This window comes from Haliotis cracherodii, unplaced genomic scaffold (genome assembly GCF_022045235.1).
Source record: "Haliotis cracherodii isolate W230 unplaced genomic scaffold, xgHalCrac1.p SCAF_13, whole genome shotgun sequence".
Taxonomy (NCBI): Eukaryota; Metazoa; Mollusca; class Gastropoda; order Lepetellida; family Haliotidae; genus Haliotis; species Haliotis cracherodii.
Genome location: NW_027266268.1, coordinates 20,979,706 through 21,001,304, shown reverse-complemented (window position 1 = coordinate 21,001,304; position 21,599 = coordinate 20,979,706). Strand labels below are relative to the sequence as shown.

Here is a 21,599-nt window from a genome sequence, read left to right as displayed (position 1 = left end):
GGCAACCAATTGTTTGATAGGTTTAATATTGTTTGTGACGTCATGAACAATGGATGACGTCTTATCGTATTTTCTCAACAATGAAGCTCGATGACGTCATATGGCTTCAATCAGCATCGATAATCGTCAAGAAGCACATGTGCAAACATCGGATTTTTTTATTAAGAAATAAACGACGAGTGGGAGTTGTTTATCGTAAGTAAAAACTGCAGTGTTTTATTGTACGACAAACAACTGATATATTTCGTGTCAAAACGTCTCATATGTAATTATCTACTATTCTGTCAGTGTCGGAGTTGAAGCGAACACTCATGGAGGATATGTTGAAGTTGCTGACGGCTTCAGTGGGGAACCCGCCATGGTTATGGAAAGTCAAACCGTTGTTGGATGAAGACGTCACTTGAGTTGATGACTTTCCCAACGTACGTCTTCGGCTGTTACGGCACAAGAATGTTATAACGAAGTAGTTATTCATTTAGCGAAAGAAGATGTTTACAGTGGGATAGTGCTTGTCATAACTGATGTAAGTTATTAAATTAACTGAAATAAATTTTGAAATTTAAGGGATTTTTGATGATTTGATTGGTTTATTTGCTGATCACATCACAAGTTCATTTTTCATCAAACTTCAAAAAGTGACGTTTACGAAGTATAAACTTCACTTTTCAGCGTTAAGGAACGCCGAGTGGATCAATTCTCTATCCTTTCCCCTGCCTCCCATGATCTTGAGGCTCCGTAATGTCGGACAAGAAATTAACATTTCTACTTCACTCAAGGACCCGTGAAGATTCCGGGGTAGAATAGGTCTTCAGCAACCCATACTTGCCGTAAAAGGCGACTAACGGGATCGGGTGGTCAGGCCCGCTGACTTGGTTGATGCATGTCATCGATCCCAATTGCGTGGTTCGATGCTCATGATATTAGTCACTGGATTGTCTGGTCCAGACTCGATTATTTACAGACCGCCGTCATATTGCTGAGTGCGGCGTTAAACAACCAACCAACCAATCTTAACTCAAGGTTTCATTAAACAGTCATTTACATATTTGCATAGCCCCTGGATGCCACAGGGACAAATATGTCCCTCCTCTTCTCCCCTCATTTTGAAGTCGAATACAATTTAAAATACATGACGCACAAAACAAAACTCCTCAAGGTTTTCAATTCTGTTGGAAATTCCCTGTTCTGGAATATCATCCAATTTCATTTTTGACAAAGGTAAATGACTCGAAGATTTTATCTGCCAGTGGGTCACTGTATTCCAATGTAACCAGTAACGTATATTGTCTCAAATGTGCGTCACAGTACAATTGGCATCCCTTAAACTTCAAACTACGAATGTATAAGAAATGAATTATTTCACATTGTGGTGGTTTACTGGAGAATGAACGCTTTCAACCTTGCGAGTTAATATCTTGTTTACACGCCATCGCAAGCTCCGGAGTGTACACGAGTTTAACTTGCACGGTTCATAGATTCATATTCGAGTTAACCACCACAATGTGAAAATCATTTCTTAAATATACTGACATATTGAACATTTTTAAGATAATTCAGTATTTAGCGATTAGTATTATGGTGATGATTGAGCCTCTGTCTAGGTCATAATAGAAAAGAAGTACAGCTGGTGAGGTGAGGTGAAATGGGGTTTAACGTCGCGTCCAAGATTATTGCACTTATATAACGACGTGCATTCACGTGTGTGTGTCTGTTTTTACTCGTCCGGACTGATTTATGCCGAATGTCGGTTTATAGTGCTAGCACACTGAGATACCATGCATCATATTAGCAGGAATATTCCACTCAGACACAGTAATCTGACTCCGAGCCGACCAGCCCTTGCTTTAGCCCCCTAAACGCCGATCGCCAGAGAGGGTAATAACAAGTACCATCTTTTAACGTCTTTTGGTATGATGCAGCCGGGAATCGAACCCACGACCTTCCGCTCGCCGGCCGGACGCTCTACCACTAGACCACGGAGGCGGTGGCAGAGGCATAGCAAATTACAGACATTTTGTATAGGTCATTACAGAGAACAATGTTCATGAAGGCGATTGCAGAGATGCGGTATGGCTCATTACAGAGGTGCATCATACATGTAGGTCATTGCAGATAAAAAGTATAGTGAGTACAGAGACACACAATAGATCAATACAGTGAGTGAGTGAGTGAGTGAGTGAGTATGGTTTTACGCCGCTTTTAGCAATATTCAAGCAATATCACGGCGGGGGACACCAGAAATGGGCTTCACACATTGTACCCATGTCGGGAATCGAACCCGGGTCTTCGGCGTGACGAGCGAACGCTTTAACCACTAGGCTACCCGATCGCCCCTAGATCAGTACAGAGAAGCCGAGTTTGTCATTACAGAAATACATAATAAATGGTTACCTTTAGGTTATAACAGAGTGAGTGAGTTGGGTTTAACCCCGCTTTTAACATTGTTCCAGTTATATCGCGGCGTGTCAGCTTAATGTGGGAGGAAAGCCCGAAGTGATGCAGGTCTCAGACGTTTACCACTTCAATGAACCCCACGAGCACGGGTATGGTGCTGACAAACCTAGAAACATAATTGAGGCGAACCGGGATTCGAACCAACAATCATAGGTTTCTGGCGTGCCCAAGGGACGAAACTCGCGGCGCCTTAGACGACTGGGCCACCCGTGCCCCCTAATTACAGAGTTTCAGTATATGTCTTTCCAAAGACACAGCATAAGGTAACTATTATTACACAAATTACTTACACGATGAAGACAATAGCCACCCCGAGCACACATGTGACGACCAACGCACTTATAACGCCCCCAACGACCGCCATCTTGTTTGGGCCACCTGAACGAATACAGCAATAGACTGTTATTGAAAGCACAAGCACGGTAACAGCGAATACATTTTTGGTAATTGCTATAAAACACTCAGTTCTTCTGTGAAACGAGGAGCCAAACTCCGTACTTATATCTATATTTTTTGGGGGAAGAACTGGAGGACAAATTAAACTTCTATTCTTTCATCTTGGCCCCGATTGATACCCATGATGCAGGTGTATTTAACTAAATGATAACAGTATACTGTCGTTATAAGTTTGGCTTTTCATTTACATATGAAACGAACTTGCAGTGGTACAAATCCGTCTCGCTCACCAACTGTATTCTAAAAATTTACCCTTATGGGTAAAGGGTCCCATTTCAACAGGACTTGTATATGTATATGTTGATGTTCATTGTTATTATATATATGAACATAAACATATATACATGTGTGTGTATTGCATATCTTACCGGAAACAGCATATTTTAGGCACCAATGGTTTTGATTGCATACAATTAATAGAAACATTACCTGACGTTGATGAAGTCGTTAGAGGAGTCGCAGATGTATTTGGTGTCCTTGCAGTAGCGTTCAAGGTTGAGGGTTCAGAAAGTGCGGTTGGTGTTTGTGATTGACCGCTGGTCACTGGCGTTGGCGAAGCTGCAGATGGAACTACTGATGTTGACTCTGCAGACAACATTAAAAAATGTTTTTTAAATATAATTATTCATTCACAAAAAATGTTTTTTTTAATTTATATGTCACCATGTAGCATATTGCGCTGCCGTGCATTAACTGCGAATATCATATCCTATCCATTTTGCAAGTGCGTTTACTCGGGCTGAGATCCTTCCTGACGTATCTGGTATAAATATATGATATGGTTTACAAGTGTTATTGTTCATCCATACATTTGGTCTTTTTCGTAAAACAAAACATGTTTATAGCGCTTCGTCCTTTCAGATCTAATTAACGCTGGGGCGATCGGGTAGCCTAGTGGTTAAGACCCGGGTTCGATTCCCGACATGAGTAAAATGTGTGAAGCCCATTTCTGGTGTCCCCCACCGTGATATTGCTGGAAAATCACACTCATTCACTCACTCTAATTAACGCTGACGTATGTACATTCTATGGGTCTGTGTGTTTCCTCTACTACATAAGAACCATTTTGGAGGTTTAGCATTACTTAAATTGAATTTCACCTGTCCCGTTTCTGTAGTATTTCAGACAGGTAGCACAACAATATTTCCGAATTAGGCTCCTGGTGCACGAAGTGCTATCAGCTGAAGTGATAAGCTGGTCACACGTCTGACCCCTGTACAAGTACTGAGGCTGGTTGCCATAGAAACAGTCTGCTGCAATACCAATAAAGTAGGACGACAGATTAATTTTTTAAAATGTAAATAACACTGTATGGTTTTTGGTTTGGTTTGGTTTGTTGTTTAACGCCGCACTCAGCAATATTCCAGCTATATGACGGCGGTCTGTAAATAATCGAGTCTGGACCTGACAATCCAGTGATTGACAACATGACCATGGATCCACGCAATTGGGATCGATGACATGCATCAACCAAGTCAGCGAGCCTGACCACCCGATCCCGTTAGTCGCCTTGTACGACAAGCATAGTCGCCTTTTACGACAAGCATGGGTTGCTGAAGACCTATTCTACCCCGGACCTTCACGGGCCTAACACTGTATGACGTCATGAATGGAATATCGCTGCAAGTTAGAGATAAAGGGAAATATGTAAATGCGCACGTTTTAACCATTTGCTAAAATGAAGAAACACTAATAGAGTGACATTCTTACGGTTTCCTGAGGGAGCACTTCCGGATCGTGTACAGGTCCCTGCCACACACCACTGAAAACACATACACAAGACTGACATATTTACACCAGTAAGGAACTAGTACTTTCCTGATATTTGTTACCAAAGTCATGGCTTAAGTTTGACCATCATTGATAAAGCTGTCTGTATAGTGATATTTCCTTGCCAAAATTAGATATTTTATATACATGCCGGTATTTCAGAGCATTTTCAATAAGTTCACTCTGTAAAATATAATGGCAATCTTCTGAACATTCTTTCTAAACATTTAATAGCACTTTGGTCACAATAAGAAGGAACAATTACAATCAAATCTTGTAATCCATATTAATTGCATTAAAAAAATAGCGGAAAAAAGGTAACTGCGCTTCACAGTACATTGTAACGGTATCAGCCAAGATTGATCATTTGGCGGTACAGATGCACGTCTACAGGGTGCCGTTATATGTTTTGTGAAGTAAACAATTCTTTCAAAGTAAAATGCCACAGTATCTGTTTAGATTTTTGTCAAACGTCGCACTCAGCAACAATCCAGTTACATGACGACGGTGTGTAACAGCTGATAGAGTGTGGTGCAGATACACACGTGGTTGATATCATAGGCAACGTCCCACGCCGTCGAGATGGTGACACGCAGTCAACTCACTGAGCCGCCTGAACCCGATCCTTGTATTCGCCTCTTACGACCACCCTTACTGGGAACCTACCCTGTATTCTAACAAATACAACGGGACCTCTTATCTCATCTGTGTATTATAATTACTTGTCTGTCGCCACAGGATGTCCCTTCAGCAGCATTCATCGGTTTCCGGCTGAAGGACGACTGCCGGTCAAAACAGTACATTCTCTTGCAGATTCGTGGTAAGTAAGTTTCACCCTAGAACAGGGAGTGAGTGGGTGAGTGAGTGAGTTTAACGTCACTTTGAACAGTATTACAGTTATACCACGGCGTTTCAGCTTGGTGCTGCAGACCTTAGACGTTAATCACTTTGGTAAAAAACCTCGAGAGTATTTTATGGTGGAGATATATTGGGGGAAATTGGTTTATTTTACTACGTTGTGACTCTTTTATCAGCACCGGCCACCCCCGCAACAAAACTCAAAACCCTTCTCAGATGCTTGGTTAGGACCACCGTATGAATAATTTGTAAGGAAACCCATTCGATGTACACGGGTCTCCATGACTTATAAAGTATACGTATAAAGCAGCCGTGTTGTTGGTTCGAATCTCAGATACACCCTGATTAAATCTGGTTTCAGCACCAAAGCATTTCTCGTGATTCAAACATAAAAAAGTTGTTACAGCCGTCTTAAACCTAGAATGATTTGCGCTTGTAGAAATCTATAATGTTCATGCGCATTATACTATATTCACGTTATATCAAATCGAAACATATCACCTTTCCTTGCTTTTCCCATGTCTTGCTGAGACAGAGTGTACTCACACTTTTAAAGTATGACGTAAGTTTTTTATGATGCTTACACTGAGAAAGTATGACGCAGTTCCGAGGGCCATTTTACACTGAATGTCTGGATCATAAAGCTGCCCTGGCATCTCGCCGCTTATGTCTGGGACTGACGACGGCTGTAGTTTCTCTAGGAGACACTTTTTAGATTTAGCACTCCAGGGCCTAGTTGCACAAAGCGATCTTAGCGCTAAGATGATCGTAACTCCTATGCTTTAACATAGGCTTACAAGAGTCGTAGCGCTAAGATCGCTTTGTGCAAGTGGGCCCTGGAATTGATACACAACTAAATAAACTGAACAACACAAACAAACAAAGAAACAAATGCAGAAAGATTTTTCCAGCAGACACAATGAAACAGTGTTTATTGAAACCTAAGTATATTGATCAGAAACACACATTTCTACCCTCTATATGATTAGGAAGGTGGCTGTGTCTGTCATTGATAACTGTGTGTTAAGATATTTGTCGCCAAATAAATACTGAATCTTGACCAGACAAACCAGTGTATGATATCATGATAACCCGAACTCGCCGACATGATCTTTGCAAGAATTCTATATGTAACTCAAATTGTGCTACAGTACATAGACTTGGTTGATGCATGTCATCGTATCCCAATTGTGAGGATCGATGCTCATGATGTCAATCACTGGTTTGTCTCGATTATTTACAGACCGCTGGAATATTGCGGAGTGCGGCGTTAAACAACATGAAAAAAAACCAAAAGAAACATAATCTTACCCTTCTTCAAGAATGCCGTCGACATGTTCCTGGAAGTACCTTACCGAACACGAAGAAAAGCGATACTCGTTGTTAGTGACGAGGGAATGGCTTTTGCTATATGAAGGAGACATGATGTTGTGCCTGGAACGAGAACACAAGTTCTTGTCCGCGTCGTGCCGTGCTCCAAAACTGAAACAAACATAGAATCATTTGAATGAACACATCGCAACAGGAACAGGCAAGTACAGACTGTCCGTTTAACGAGTTTTATGTAACTTGAGATACAATATGAAGGGGGTAAAATCGACAAAAGTCTTTCCATATTCATAAGCAGTTTCTACCAAAAGCAGAGCTCATTGTACTCAATCCGACTATATCTTGAGCGTGTGTTTATGAATTACTATCAAATACTGATGATACCAGTTGTACGCGAAAAGGTGGACGTATCTTGCCCCACGGGTAGCACCCGTCACAAACACATGCAATGGAACACATGGTAGGTCAAAATAGGGACTTGCATCTTTAGGCATTTTTGTCACTGATGCGTCAAATTTGGAATGCCCTCTGCATGAACACCTTTTGAAAACTTTACTAGTGAGTGATTGTGTATGGTTTAACGCCACATATAGCAACATTCCAGCAATATCCCGGCGGGGGACACCAGAAATGGGCTTCACACATTGTACCCATGTCGGGAATCGAACCCGGGTCTTCGGCGTGAAGTGCGAACGCTTTAACCACAAGGCTACCCGACAGCCGCTTCACCAAGGCAATGAATGTTGTAACATAGGGACAGATGCAACCTTGCATGGTTTCCCTGTGAGGCTTCTGGGCCCCAGCAATAAGATGATCAGGCTCGGTGACTTGAATGATTGCGTGTCATCGTACCCAGACAGTATGGGGCGTTGTTCATAACATCAATCGACCCATGAAGATTCCGGGGTAGAATAGGTCTTCAGCAACCCATGCTTGCCGTAAAAGGCGACTTTGCTTGTCGTAAAAAAGGACTAACGGGATCGGGTGGTCAGGCTCGCTGACTTGGTTGATGCATGTGATCGATCCCAATTGCGTGGATCGATGCTCATGATGTCAATCACTGGATTTTCTGGTCCAGACTCGACTATTTTACAGACCGTCGTCATATAGCTGGAATATTGCTAGTGCGGCGTTAAACAACAAACCAAACCAAACCAAAAACCATACAGTGTTATTTACATTTTAAATCATTAATCTGTCATGCTACTTTATTGGTATTGCAGCAGACTGTTTCTATGGCAACCAGCCTCAGTACTTGTACAGGGGTCAGACGTGTGACCAGCTTATCACTTCAGCATTAATTTAAGAGAAAGATCTGAGACACTATCAAGTACATGCATACCTATGTGCAACTTCATGCACGGATAGCAGCATATCGTCAATCATACGGCCGCTGTATTCCACAAGTGAACTGCTTGCACTAAAGTTTTTGCAAATGCTTCCAATATCTTTAGCATACCCTGCAACAAGTTCAACGAAGTCATTCACATTATGATCCTATATAGAAGCACATTCTACATATACATCGCTTTGACAAAAACGTGATAAACAAAATGTTAAATCATCATCAGTAGTGAAGATGACTCTGTGTGCTGGCGTTTAGGTGCCTCACTCTGGCCAGTGTGGGTTTGAACCCCGGACGGGACTCAGGCCCCCCCCCCAAAAGTACGAGAATCTGTACTTTACTAAGAAAGGGTTATTCAAATTTCAGAAAATGTACTAAAGATACTAAATTGATTGACTTTCAGTTTAAGTTTATCCACGGAATAATTTACACCAAAAAGGAATTATTAAGAATGAAACTAGTTGATAATGATATTTGCTCCTTTTGTGACTTAAATGGCGAAAACCTTATACATGTATATTGGGAATGTGAATATGTTAAACACTTTTGGAGCAAACTGGAAACCTTTTTAAACCTTGACACAAATACTAGGATCTCACTTACCAAATACTCAGTTATTTCTGGATTCGACAAAAATAAACTTTTACTCAATCATATTATAATATCCAGTAAAAGATATATATATATATATCAAGTATTAAGGGTGAGAAACCAATTTTTGATAATTTTAGGAAAATACTAAAAGAGACAGCGATGATTGAAAAATTCATTGCCACCAAAAGCAATGGCCTATTACAATTTGAACGAAAATGGGGGAAAATCCTACACAAATTAATATAATAATTATGCCTTGTACAATAAGGCTATAGATCAGCTATGCCTCAAATAGCAATACTACCATAATTGTTTTAGTTATATCAGGCTATCGATACAACTTTTCACGCTCTTCTTGAGGCATATCATGTGTGTGTGTGTGTGTGTGTGTGTGTGTGTGTGTGTGCGTGTGCGTGGGTGTGTTTCAATTATGCATGCTATATTTATATCACAAGAAATATACATCTATGTAACGTATTGTCACTACAATTGACTAAACCTACTGTGTAACCTCTGAACCTGATGTACAACTCTTCGAAAGGAATAAAAAATGTCAACAAAAAAAAGAAAGGGTTATCCCAAATATAACATTTGCTACATAATCAGCAGTTATATAATCAAGTTACTTTCTCATGTCAGATATTTGCTTAGAACCACGTGTATTGAGTGTATGATAATTGAGAATGTCCTAGTTATTGATGAAGGAGAACAGTCTCACCAAGCAGCTTTCTTCCAGTTCTTGGACTGTATATATCATGCCTGCGAGTAAAATAGAAGAACATTCAACACGTTGATCCAACTCAGTATGTAGAGCGACCCGTGAAAATCCGGGATAAAATAGATTTTCAGCAACTAATGCTTGCCGTAAAAGGCGACTATGATGGTCGTAAAAGGCGACTAACGGGATCGTGTAGTCAGGCTCGCCAATTGCGTGGATCGATGTTCATGATGTCAATCACTGGATTGTCTGGTCTAGACTCGATTATTTACAGACTGACGTCATATAGCTGGAATATTGCAGAGTACGTTAAACAACAAACAAACAAACAATATCTGGAGCAAAAATACTATGAGTCATTGTTCGTACGGTATAACCTGAGCGGCAGACAGTTACTGCGGCTCTGGAATACTTACCCTGTATATGCTATGATATAGTCATTTTGCGGAAATCCGGAATCCGAGTTTGTCCAGTTCCTCACACTGTCTAGTAGACGGTATCCATTAATTAAGTCGTTGTTTCTGTTCAATCTGGACTCTTTCTTCAGGACCCGCGTGAACCATTCACCGTCCTCTTTGTCCTGGCATGGAATTTGGACAAATTTATTAAAGGGATTGAATAAGAACATTATAATTTGTCATTAAAGAGTAGTAAGTGCCAGGTTTACATCGCATAAATGTTACTTTGATGAACACAAATATTAGTGAGTGAGTATGGTTTTACGCCGCTTTTAGCAATATTCCACTAATATCACGGCGGGGGACACCAGAAATGGGCTTCACACATTGTACCCATGTCGGGAATCGAACCCGGGTCTTCGGCGTGACGAACGAACGCTTTAACCACTAGCCTACCCGACCGCCCCTCACAAAATATTAAAAAACGGTATATATTTAATAATTATGTTATGATAGGTTTCCTGTTGATGGAAAGAACGATGTGTGATATTACCTGAATGAAGTATCCGACCAATCTAATGTTGTATCTCGTAGATGCTGTTTTGAATCGCAGATTTATCTGGCAAAATGACATTTGATGACTTACATGAGACTTAGACCTCAAATAAGTCAAATAAATTAATGCAGTACATGAATAAAAATACCTAGTTAATATACATTACACATACAAATATGTTTAAGGCCTCGTTATAATAACGAAACAACCATTAAAAGACACTCCGTCAAAAGGCACCACCAAATTAATAAACTGATATTTTACTATTTACTTGGGTGTTAATCTTACGTTTTTCAATAATCGACATATTGGAATCTTATTATTAATATATGTATGAATATTAAAAGAGAGAGACGGAGGGGGGGGGGAGAAAGAGAGAAAGATGGTGGGTTGAGGAGGAAGATATTGTGCAGGAGAGAGAGAGGGGGTTGGTGGAGATAATTTCTCGAACCAGAAAGTTATACTGCATACTGCTGTATGTACTTTCCTCGAAAGATTAGGGTTAATACATAGTGCGTAGAACCTTACGCCATTAACAAGATGAGCAAAATGACGTCGTATGTTCTGCTTGGTGTCCAAGTCTCTCATCAAAGACGCTTGTTGAAGCCATCTGAAAAAAATTGGTATATTCTTTAAAAGTGAAAAGATTTTTGAGATCCAACACGATCAAAATGAGGTTGGCGGTGACACAATATTCACCGATAACCACGCAGAATGGTAGCAGGTTCTCATTGGCACTGAGAGACATTTAGGAAGATGACATGTATTTCTGGATAGTAATTTCTTCATTGTGTGTGAAAGACGTTTTGAGTCAACAGTTTACCGTTCATCACCAGGATGCGTGTTTGTTGTTTTACGCCGCACTCAGCAATATTCCAGCTATATGTGCAGCTGAAAGTAATCGAGTCTGGACCTGACAATCCAGTGATTGACAACATGAGCATCGATCCACGCCATTGGGATCGATGACATGCATCAACCAAGTCAGCGAGCCTGACCACCAGATCCCGTTAGTCGCCTTCACCTTACGACAAGCATAGTCGCCTTTTACGGCAAGCATGGGTTGCTGAAGACCTATTCTACCCCGGTTCTTCACGGGACCCATCACCAGGATGATAGCATAATGATAATGATTTCGCAGTCGAGAATGGCTTACAGCTGCAACACGATCTTGCGAACAACTGCTGTGATTGTATTGTTATAGAGGTGAAGGTGAAATTGGGTTTAACGTCGCGTCCAAGATTATTGCGCTTATATAACTAGTGCTAGCTCACTGAGATACCATGCCGCAGTTTATCATGAATACCCCACTCAGACACAGTATACTGAATCTGAGTCGACCAGTCCTTGCTTTAACCCCTTAATGCCGAGCGCCAGTCAGGGTAACAACAAGTACCATATTTTAACATCTTTTGGTATGACGCGGCCGGGGATCGAACCCCGGACCTTCCGCTCTCCGGGCGGACGCTCTACCACAAGACCACGGAGGCGGTGTATTGTTATAAAGAAGTTATAAGCGGTTCATCAATTATAAAAGCTCCTCTCTATTTTGAAGGTTCGCAGTGAAAAATAACAATAACAATGGTATCACTACGGTGTTGATTATTCATTGGCTCAATTACCAGATTGCCACAGCTTTCTTTCAATGTCAATTATACTTGCCTCTGGTAAATAGAATGATCTATCAAAGTTACGACATCAATGTAAATAGGCTTAATCTGGCGTTTGGTGCGTCTGGACGTTTTATTCTGAAATGGAACGTCATAGTCGGCAGGCTCAAAGTCTTCATCTGAAACGAAAGTAAGTTCGAGAGTTAATACAATCAAGGAAGGACTTTCTATATTTTCACAGAACGTATTTGAGACAGGGGGAATTAATGCAATGTGGGTTCTCACAATCTCAAAGGATTGCTTGGCGTTTCAGTTATTTTGTAACTTTGTACACTATGCTTGTCGTAAAAGTCGACTAACGGGATCGGGTGGTCAGGCTCGCTGACTTGGTTGTTGCATGTCATCGATCCCAATTGCTAGGATCGATGTTCATGATGTCAATCACTGGATTGTCTGGTCTAGACTCGATTATTTAAAGACCGCCGTCATATAGCTGGAATATTACTGAGTGCGGTGTAAAGCCACAAACCAAACCAAAATTATTCCACATAAAAAAAACTTAAGGAAACACTTCGGCCTTCTCCAATATCCCTCTGCCACAGGCTTACATTCTTAGTCAAGACCTCGGAGTCGTTTTTTTTACATACAGATCCAGAGTGACAAAACACTCCCCACAAGACTGTGTGACAAGAGGAATGACTTCAACTTTCAAATAAATAAACTTTCCCTTATGTCGAGCAATATTCCTGCAGCTTCAGGCTCTATATTTCACAACTTTTGAGATACAATGCTCTTTCTACTAAAATATCAAAGAGCGTTTTACGACACGTGCTCAAAAGTTGTTTGATCAAAGTTACAACATTCTAGGCCTCAGTGAAGCTGTTGAAACTTTTTTATGTTTGTTTTTCAACATGACCTGCCATTGCATGTGTTTGTGACGGGTGCCACCGGTGGGACTGGATACGCTCACCTTTTCACGAACACCTAGTATTATCACTTTTTTATTGTGATTCATAAACACATGTTCATGATAACGTCGGAATCATACAAATGATACAGTTGGTAGAGAATGATTATGAATATGGAAAGGGTTTTGTCGCTTTTATAAAGGAACACAACTCTCAATAAAACGTAGTACCTTCTCGACATCGGCGTTGAAGGAAAGAAAAAGGAAACTTACATATCATGAATTGGCAGGAATGTAGAAAATACACAAGACTTCGAGATTGCGATAGTGTCAAGGTCATAATAAGAGCGGGTGTGACAGGCAGCAAGATTTCGAGTGAATATGGAAAGTTTCTTTTCGCATTTATTTTCTAATGATTAGCGTTAATTCGAGATAGCGGATTTCACATGAAATGACCGAAAACTCGAGAAATCGGGTGAGACAACATGATTATGATGTCAATATAGCGGAAGTGACGATATGTTCTTATCTATAAATATATGCAAAGTGAAGAAGCTTATGATGTAAATATAGCGGAAATGACAATTATCTGTATTGCCAATATAGCAGAAGTGACGATATCTTCATGATGTCAACATAGGAGAAGTGACGATATGTTCATAATGACAAAAGAGCGGAAGTGACGATATGTTCTTAATGACAAAATAGCGGAAATGACGACATGTTCATAATGTCAATAAAGCGTACGTGAAGAAATGTTCATAATAACAGTACAGCGAAAGTGAAAATGTCTCCATGTCAATATAGGAGAAGATACGATATCTTATTGATGTCAACATAGGGGAAGTGACGATATGTTCATAATGACAAAATAGCGGCAGTGACGATATGTTCATAATGACAAAAAAAGGAAGTGACGATATGTTCATAATGACAATTAAGAGGAAGTGACGATACGTTATAAAGTCAATATACCGGAAGTGATGATATGTTCATAATCAGAATAGACAGGAAGTGACGATGTACTCATAATGTCTATCTAAGAGAGTATTACTGAGCTGACGGGAGAGAGATAAGACGAAACTATTACAGAGAGAAACTGTGAATATCTCATTAGTTGGATGATAGTATATTACCTGTCATTCCCATCGCTTCCAGTTCAGGCGATACTTGTGCCAGCCTCAGTTGGTATATGTCTCCGGGTTGAAATTTTCCAACATTCCGACCAGACCGTGAAACCAACTGGACGGAGTACAGTTTCTCATCTGATAATGTGACTAATCCATCCTGCAGATAATCACTACAACGTTAGATGCAATTACCATCTTGTTTAGTATAAGAAGAAGAATTGATATTACCCGCATATGAAATGGCATGCATATATCTCATGGTGCCAATCACTGGATCACCTGGTCCAGACACTATTATATAGCTGGAATATTGCTGAGTGCGGAGTAAAACAACAAACAAACAAACTTCCAGCTGGGACCCTCTGCTAGGATGTGAATGTTGTTTTACGTCATCCTCATATTTTAGCCATACCACGACGGCCTCTGAATAATCGAGTCTGGACTAGGCATACATGTGGTTGGCAGAATGAGCAAACATTCGGACACGGTGGCCGATTCACCCGATTCATTAGTTGGCACCTACGCCATGTTGTTTGTTGGTCGTATCAGGCTCATTGAGGTTATTCCAAATATATGACGGCGGTCAGTAAATAATAACCAGGTAATCTGGTGACTGACAACATGAGCATCTATCCACGTCATTTTGATGCAGGCGACTTTGTCACTGAGCCTGACCACCAGACCTATTTAGTCGCTTCTCACGACAAGATGGGGACCTATAATGTTATCCTGAATCCCAACGGGACGTTTGGACATGTGTGTTTTATTTGTGATCTCTTCCATCCGAATAGTCACGGGTTAGAAGACAGGGAGCGAAAACGGGTAAAATATATAGCCAGTGGACAAAAGATTTGCTCATAGCGGTAGACCCTCTCCAATTGTTTGCAAACGTTGCATACTCACCATCTTATAACGAGGTTCGTTTCTGTCATTCAACCATTGTGATATTTCCACAGAGGCCTTGTTGGAAACGTCCTGATATTCGGCCGAATCCTGAAAACAATCCCATATTCACTTAACACCTACAAATATGTATTTTGAGCATTGTTCATGTAGCTCATTGACTTGTCCAGAGAAGATTTTCTTTCAACCATCTGATTTCTTCAATCTATGTTATCTACCCCTATATTTTACTGTGTGTTTGGTATTGTATAACTGGTTCGCTACGCTTTATGGCTTACATACATGTACATGTATTGCCGATATGACATTATATGGATCATTGTTATAACAGAATAGCCCATTTGTAGAATTCGTATCCATGTTAAACTGTGGCATGATATATCAAGAGGCTAGCACTTTAAAACTATAAAACCGTCATATGTCTGTATAATAAATATAATACCTGAAATTTACCTCAGGTTTTAGACATAATATCTGAAAATAAATAAGAAAGAATAGCCTTAAAACATTAGTCCCGTTAGTCGCCTTTTACGACAAGCATAATCACCTTTTACGGCAAGTATGGGTTGCTGAAGACCTATTCTATCCCGGAATCTTCACGGGTCCCCTCCATTCTGAAATATATTAGCTTTCTCTATTTCTACCCCAAATGTTTTGTACTAAAGTACTGCAACTCTGCATTTTTATAACCTACAGTTGTACATGTGATTAATTCATAAAGCATGACGATACTGTATGAGGAGAAGAATCTTCCTATAAATATTAACTTCCATTGTGATGCGCTGGTCGAATCAGCTGTATAAGTAAGAGATAGTTATTGTGATTTGAAACCTCAGAATTGAGTATTGGTAGATGGTAGAATAACATTTTAGTATAATTAACGAAATACAGTTTCGTAAAAAGATCCCGCGGAGAGTGTTATATTCAGTTTTGGTTATTTGCCGCGAAACTAAAATTCGTTCCCCGTCTTACAACGTGATTTAATATTCATATGATGACGAAAAGCTATTTTACTCACCATGAAAGCAAAAAAAGATTTCTGTACGAAATTGACTGGTTTATGTAGACTTTTAATATATTTCTAATGTTTCTCAAAATATGTACATGTAAGCTGTATTCGTCAATTAATTGGGTTTTGTTAGAGCAACATAATAATGAGTTTTTTTATAAATTAAATACAACAATTAATGTTTCGCCATATTTATGGTCAATCTCATTAAAATCAGACATTAGTTCTCGCTACCGCTAAACAAAGATCTGAGGACACCCCATTACGGGTCACGTCAGACCGACCTTGCGCGAACTTTGACCGACCAATGGAATGACCAATCAGAAACCAGCTTTCTCGTGCTTTACGGCACAAATTTCAAATTCGCGACTACGCTTCGAAACACATTTTGACAAATTCTCGATTTCAAATTTGAAACCAGAACAAAAAACATTCTACAATGACTAATAGATGGTCTAGAATGTAAGGATTCAGTCGCTAAACCCGTAACTATCGTTCGGAATACCCCATGTTAAAGTTTTTGAGATTGCATGATTAGAAATCACATTCCGACAGTCACGTTCATAATCTGGTAAGCGACGCACTGATTGGTCGGATGAAAGGTCGTTCTGTCGTGACCCCTAATTGGATGTCTTCAGATTTTTGTTTAGCGGTAGCGAGAACTAGGATCTGATTTTAATGAGATTGTATTAATGGTTTACATGAAATATTGAAATGCCCTGAATCCTTAGTATGATATACGATCAAATCTAGATACTCACTTGAATATCTAGCACGACGTCCTTGACAACCCTAACCTTCCCATCTTCAGCACGACGTGGAACGTACACGGGGGCGTTCTCGTCTACATCTACGTTCTTCCTCAGGACCAACCTGGTGGTGTTACTGTCTGTTCTCACCTCCGCTATGATAACGTCTGGAAGGCTGCCTGACGATGTAGTCCGGGGATGGAGGAATTTAATCTGACTCGTGAGTCCTACAATTCGAAAAAAATGATGATCACTTGAGTGTATGTTGTCCTGCGCCAAAGTCAGAAGTACCAGGCAATATCACTTCGTCCTGTAAGGAAGAGTTTCAGCCAAACAGCTGCAAGCCATCGGTTGTCCTTATTGTAAAACATTTTTTTTTTAACTTAGTAAGTGTATACAGTATGCATCAGTTATATACTATGTAATCACATTTCAAAAGCACGTTGAATTGTAAAGAATGTATGATATGAGGTAATTCATATTTGATATATTGTATTTTGTTAAATTCGTAGAAGTTGTCCTTGTCATTTTCTCTCGAACGGCAATATGATATGGCCACATAATTCTCTTCTTGGGTAGTATCCCTAAAAATTCTCTAAAATGCATCTTCGTGAAGTTTACTCTTTTAATACTTGAAATGTAGACTTGTGTAGGATGATATTATTCATAAAATCATAGCGAAAATAGCAGCAAGTGTGATGAAGAAATGGTCTGATGTACATTCGGGAAGAATTTCTGCATCAGTTGAAACGTTAGATGAATGATGAAGACCAGAAACCAGTCGTGGGTGCTGGCTTTGGTTACTGCCACCATGCATCAGCTACATTAAAATTTTCCATTTTTGCATTTTTATCATCAACAATTGTTGTCAGAACTTAGGGTTGCTAATATGTATTTAGGTCTCCAAGAACCTTAGCTTGGTTTGATTCCATATTCCAGTCCTAACATAGTACCATATATTCATTTTCAAGTTATCTATTTTCTCAAGTTGTAAAATGTAATGTTGTCAGTATTTGGACCATATATATTACCTAAGGTCAATCTTGCTCCATCAATAGTTATGTCGACAATAATAAAGTTTTTATCCTTCTTATATTTAGGTATATCCACTTCAACACTATTGTAGAATAATATCGCTACCAATCTAGCGTTGGACTAGCGTTGGGGTGGTTTTAATTATACTCTTTAATCCCAATTCGTTCCTTATAGTGGTTTCTTCATTGCTAGAAATATGGATGTCATGCAGGCATATCAGTGTTGCCTTCCGTGTTCGCCAAATATTTATTATCTATTTTCTCATATTCTTGTCGGTTAGGTCCCTACAGTTTGCAGGTTTTTTTTGTCTTGTTATGTGTGTGTGTGTGTGTGTGTGTGTGTGTGTGTGTGTGTGTGTGTGTGTGTGTGTGTGTGTGTGTGTGTGTGAATAGACAATAACCTAATATGAAACGATAAATCAATGTGGTTTGCTGAAATAGAGGGGATGGTAGTGATGCTATGTATGCACTATGTGTCATATTTGGTGTTTTCCCACACATGTTATTTTTTTAACACGCGTCATAGGTCAAATCAGGCCCAAATGTTACAAGTAAAAGGAAATGTGTTATATCATTTTAATCATGTCAGAACTTTCCACTGTTAAGTGGGTCTAATACATATATGAAATTTAATCATAACACTGCAAAATCAGTAAGATTTACAGTAAGAATTGTTACATTAAATACGTATGATGTGAATAGTGCTGTACCAGGCTCTATACCTTACTGCGTGTACACTGACAAAAAAATGGATTTGTCGCCTTAATCGAGTAATTGGGTAAATCATATTATGCTATTCCATCATAACACAGCAACATTTATTTACTGTAGGTCTTGTAACATTAAATATAAGACGATGTTATAAGTGTTGTACCAGGCTACATATCCCTTCTGCGTGTATACTGATTTCTCGACTGTTGGGTCAAATATATCATACTATTCCATCATGACACAGCAAAATCTACTTAATGTCCGACTTGTAACATTAACTATAGATGATGGTGAAAGTGTTGTGACTAGTTTAGTTGTATGTCTGTAGTATATATAAACCGAAACATAGTAACATAATGGTAACATTGAGCACTAAATAAATAAAAAGATAAAACAAAAGACCCGACAAAGGTGTGACAATCCACTCCCTTCCCCGTCAACATTCAGTGTGACGGTATCACTATTCCTAGAGAGCTTACTGAAGTCTTTTTTATAGTTTCAATAATATAGTATATTATTTTTACCAATCCCCAGCGCATAATTATCTAAAGGTTCTGTTGTCTTGCTATGTACGCATGAGGAGTTATATAAATTAGTTTCACAAATGTGTAATATTTGAACAAAACATGTCGAATCATGACCGAAAGTTAATGGTAACACAGTGTATGATAATAGTATAGGGATGTACTGTGACAAAAGATTAACAGATTTGTCAACTGTTTAGAAGGAATTCTTGGATGTTATGATATTCCTTTAATACTCGGCAAAATCTATTTAACGTGAAACATGAAACATTGAATAGGGATAATGATGTGGGTGTTGAACCTGACTCTAAACCACTGCATCAGGCATACAGGTGTAGTAAATGAATGAATGAATGAATGGTTTGTTTGTTTATTTGTTGTTAAACGCCGCACTCAAGAATATTCTAGCTATATGACGGCGGTCTGTAAATAAGCGAGTCTGGAACAGAAAATACAGTGATTGACATCATGAGCATCGATCAACGCCATTGAGATACGATGACATGCATCAACCAAGTCAGCGAGCCTGACAACCCGATCCCGTTAGTCGCCTCTTACGACAAGCATGGGTGAGCTATTCTAACCCGGATCTTCACTGGTCGAATGAATGACTGAATGAATGAATGAATGAATGAATGAATCCTCGTACGCATTGTTAGGTTAACGAGTAATTGGTCTCAGTATCTAGAGAGTAGTCTAATCTACAAAACTAATCCTTAAAGAACATATCAGGCAATATTCAACGCAAACGCAAATGGTTTTTTTTTTTTTCCTCTTTTATTGTTGTCGTTATTGCTATTGTTTATTCGAAATTTTACAAAAACATATAGATCAATGTGTTTTTTACAGCATATGGTAATGTATACACCACACGCTCTAGTGATCTCAATTATTTGTCGCGGTTAATGTATTCATAAAGGGTGACCTACATAGGATGGTTATATTATGACAACACCACTGCAAGTGTAAATGTTCAGCTAATAGTTGGGATCGAACCTTAATTTATGTTCTGAATCCACACTTCTGTCCCGACTAATACAAACATCTCCATCAATTATTATTGTCAATGACCTTTACAAATAAACAAGCTGGGCAAATTCTCACCGGTACCTTGTATCGTATCATGGGTACAATTCCCCTTTTGTTTGAATTCACAAAATTTAGAATTGAAAATGAAGAACCAACCAAATATAACATGGGACGTTGCTAATAATGTCAATCTCTGGATTGACTGGTCGAGACTCGATAACTTTCAAGCCACCGTCATGTGGCTGCAATATTGCTTTAGTGACGTGCGGCGTTAAACATCAAACAATCAAACAGACAGAATATCTCAAACTATTGGGATAGAACTGAAAGCGAGTGTTAAAAACGATACCTTCAACATCGACATTTCTGTAAATGTGCTTCATACCCTCGTTCGAAACAAACAACTGGACAAATCCGATAAACATCAGCAGAATCTTAAATCCTGCCATCTTTGTGCTAGTTAGGTGTGTGGTCGGAGGGCTGCAATGACACGTCTTCTGGGGCCTTGCTATGCCCACGCACCTAACGTTGACGGTACATCCAGATACACCGTCACCATTGTGCAGGCAACCCGAGCAGGTAAATTCATTCAATGTTTCTCTTTAACAAAGTGGCTAAAAAACAGCATGCGCCAGACTAAACTGCAGTGAATGCGTGTATCTTCTTTCATAGCGACAACACACAGAGTACATATTGATCACGTTTTAACACCGTTAAGGGTACTAAATCGTAAGTACGGGTCTTAACCAGCGGTTTATGATTTTCTAACATAAGTTACAACTTACGTTTGAGTTGAAATATGATTAGAGCGCCTCGCCATATAGCGATGAGCTTACCACTTAAAGGGAATTTACAGTAAACTATAAATACGGAAATAAATCATTCATGAAGCATATTGAAACATGTATCTTGAAAGAAAGAATTCTAAAGGAAATATCTAGGACAAAAAAACGTTAAAATTTACTCGTACCCCGTTTATGTACACCAGAATTATGCCAATATAAAACCTTTGCATGTTTTCTGATCAATGTGCATGGTCCCTTGTAATTGTTGTACGAGTTTGGTTAGTCATGAGTTATATACTGAACCAAATTAAAGACTTTACAATCCTAAAATTTTAACATTTTGACCAGTTATCGTTGTGGGCCCATATTGTGTATTTAAACAGCAATGGCCACGTTTTGTCTTCAGATAACACCCGTTTTTGTGCAGGTGAATCGATCAAAATCATGTGCACAGCACTATAGTGGCAAAAGTGGTTTTTCACGTGCAACTGGTCACGTGGCCATAATACCGCACGTGTTTTCAGCCATACTTTATAGCAGCCATTAACAAAAAAAGAAAAACACAAGAAAACAAAAGTCTTTACGGCCATTTTCATGTCACGCCTTTCAAATGTGCAACGTGAACGTGTCATCAGCATGTTGCAGACGGGACGTCCGTAGCTGAAGTCGCAAGGACGATGGGTTGTCGCCGACGGACTGTTTATGATTTACAGACGTGTCTACAGCAAAC

The 21,599-nt window shown here is 39.5% G+C and overlaps 1 protein-coding gene across 1 annotated transcript; it reads right to left on the bottom strand.

Annotated features, from left to right (window-relative positions):
- Window positions 1–44: 44 nt before the first annotated feature.
- Window positions 45–20,551, bottom strand: LOC139459717 (uncharacterized). The gene is made up of 18 exons (XM_071241362.1): window positions 20,434–20,551; window positions 16,799–17,013; window positions 15,029–15,118; window positions 14,132–14,282; window positions 12,141–12,267; window positions 11,007–11,088; window positions 10,476–10,541; window positions 9,941–10,104; window positions 9,525–9,565; window positions 8,210–8,327; window positions 6,850–7,020; window positions 6,123–6,270; window positions 5,403–5,516; window positions 4,621–4,672; window positions 4,011–4,163; window positions 3,340–3,495; window positions 2,745–2,832; window positions 45–434 (listed from the first exon to the last, which is right to left on the bottom strand). The coding sequence occupies exons 1-18, from the start codon at window positions 20,531–20,533 to the stop codon at window positions 260–262; spliced, it is 2,211 nt and encodes a 736-aa protein (XP_071097463.1). The 5' UTR covers window positions 20,534–20,551; the 3' UTR covers window positions 45–259.
- Window positions 20,552–21,599: the final 1,048 nt, after the last annotated feature.